We start from the raw sequence: 1,354 nt of genomic DNA on the forward strand, positions 1-1,354 counted from the left end.
TGTCTCTTTCTCTCTCTCTCTCTGTCTCTCTCTCTCTCTGTCTCTCTGTGTCTCTCTCTCTCTCTCTCTCTCTGTCTCTCTGTGTCTCTCTCTCTGTCTCTCTCTCTCTCTGTCTCTCTCTGTCTCTCTCTTTCTCTCTCTCTCTCTCTCCCTCTCTCTCTCTGTCTCTCTATGTCTCTCTCTCTGTCTCTCTCTCTGTCTCTCTCTGTCTCTGTCTCTGTCTCTGATCAATAAGTGGTATCGATCATTAAAATCTTAACGATCCCGTCAGCGTGGATATCCGTCTTCCCTTTGCTTCGCTGTGTGTCGTCTCTCAGCTGCATCAGCATGAGACAACATGAACGCAGCCTGAAGGACAGATCGATTACTCAGATCAGATCAGCTGAGAGTGATGTCATGTGACCTCAGTGACCTCTGACCCCGTGCTTTCCTGCAGGGTCAGCTGGGGGCGCTGATGAGCATCCTGAAGGAACACATCGCTCACATGGAGAAAGATCAGCTCAACGTCCACCAATCAGAGCTCACCTCCTTTTTCCTCACCGCCCTCGACTTCAGGGCCCAACACTGCCAGGTGAGTTCCCTCTACTTCCTGTTTCAACTCAAAACACTTTTCAGGCAGCGAGTGACCGAACAAAAGCAACACGGACAATTCAATGACACAAATAATCTAAAAATGCATTAAATGACTTCAAAATTAAAAGTAAACATTGAATAGATGGGAGTTACCGTCAGAGGCCGACAGGTTTAATCAGCTGATCCACCAGGTAAACGGCCGTGTCACTAACTCCTCCTCTCTTCAGGGGGATCTGGAGAAGACGTCGCAGGTCGAGGGCTGTGTGATCGACTGTCTGATCGCCATGGTGATGAAACTGTCGGAGGTCACGTTCAGACCGCTCTTCTTCAAGGTAACATCACCTGCCGCCATGTTGGTTCGTGTTCCGACCCTGTAGGAGGTGGTTGATGTTGATGTTGTTTCTCCTGCAGCTGTTTGACTGGAGCAAAGCCGACAGGAAGGAGCGCCTGTTGACGTTCTACCGTCTGTGCGACTGCGTCGCCGAGCGGCTCAAAGGACTGTTCGTCCTGTTCGCAGGAAACCTGGTGAAACCGTTCTCAGACCTGCTCCAACAGACCAACAGCTCCAAGACAGGTGAGCCCACACATCATCACTATTGTATAATATTTTATTTTACCTCTTTTTATTTTCTGTTAAATTTGACATTTTATTTTGTAATTTAACTTATTTCTTTTTTTTTTTTTTAATACGTCATTTCTTCATTTAGCAAATTTGTAATTTATTTCAGCTTCAGGATGAAGCTGCTGCAGATTCAGTAAATAGTAGATGTCTCAGTGTCTC

General features: G+C 46.8%; 1 protein-coding gene across 1 annotated transcript; it reads left to right on the plus strand.

The window, feature by feature from the left end:
* The first annotated feature begins 398 nt into the window (after positions 1–398).
* On the plus strand, positions 399–1,260 carry LOC111649421 (HEAT repeat-containing protein 1-like). Its single transcript, XM_023399174.2, has 3 exons — positions 399–571; positions 801–905; positions 985–1,260. The coding sequence occupies exons 1-3, from the start codon at positions 455–457 to the stop codon at positions 1,234–1,236; spliced, it is 474 nt and encodes a 157-aa protein (XP_023254942.2). The 5' UTR covers positions 399–454; the 3' UTR covers positions 1,237–1,260.
* The last annotated feature ends 94 nt before the right edge of the window (positions 1,261–1,354 follow it).

The sequence above is a fragment of the Seriola lalandi genome, unplaced genomic scaffold, assembly GCF_002814215.2.
Source record: "Seriola lalandi dorsalis isolate HSWRI2012SDOR001 ecotype SW California unplaced genomic scaffold, Sedor1 jcf7180002050749, whole genome shotgun sequence".
Lineage (NCBI taxonomy): Eukaryota > Metazoa > Chordata > Actinopteri > Carangiformes > Carangidae > Seriola > Seriola lalandi.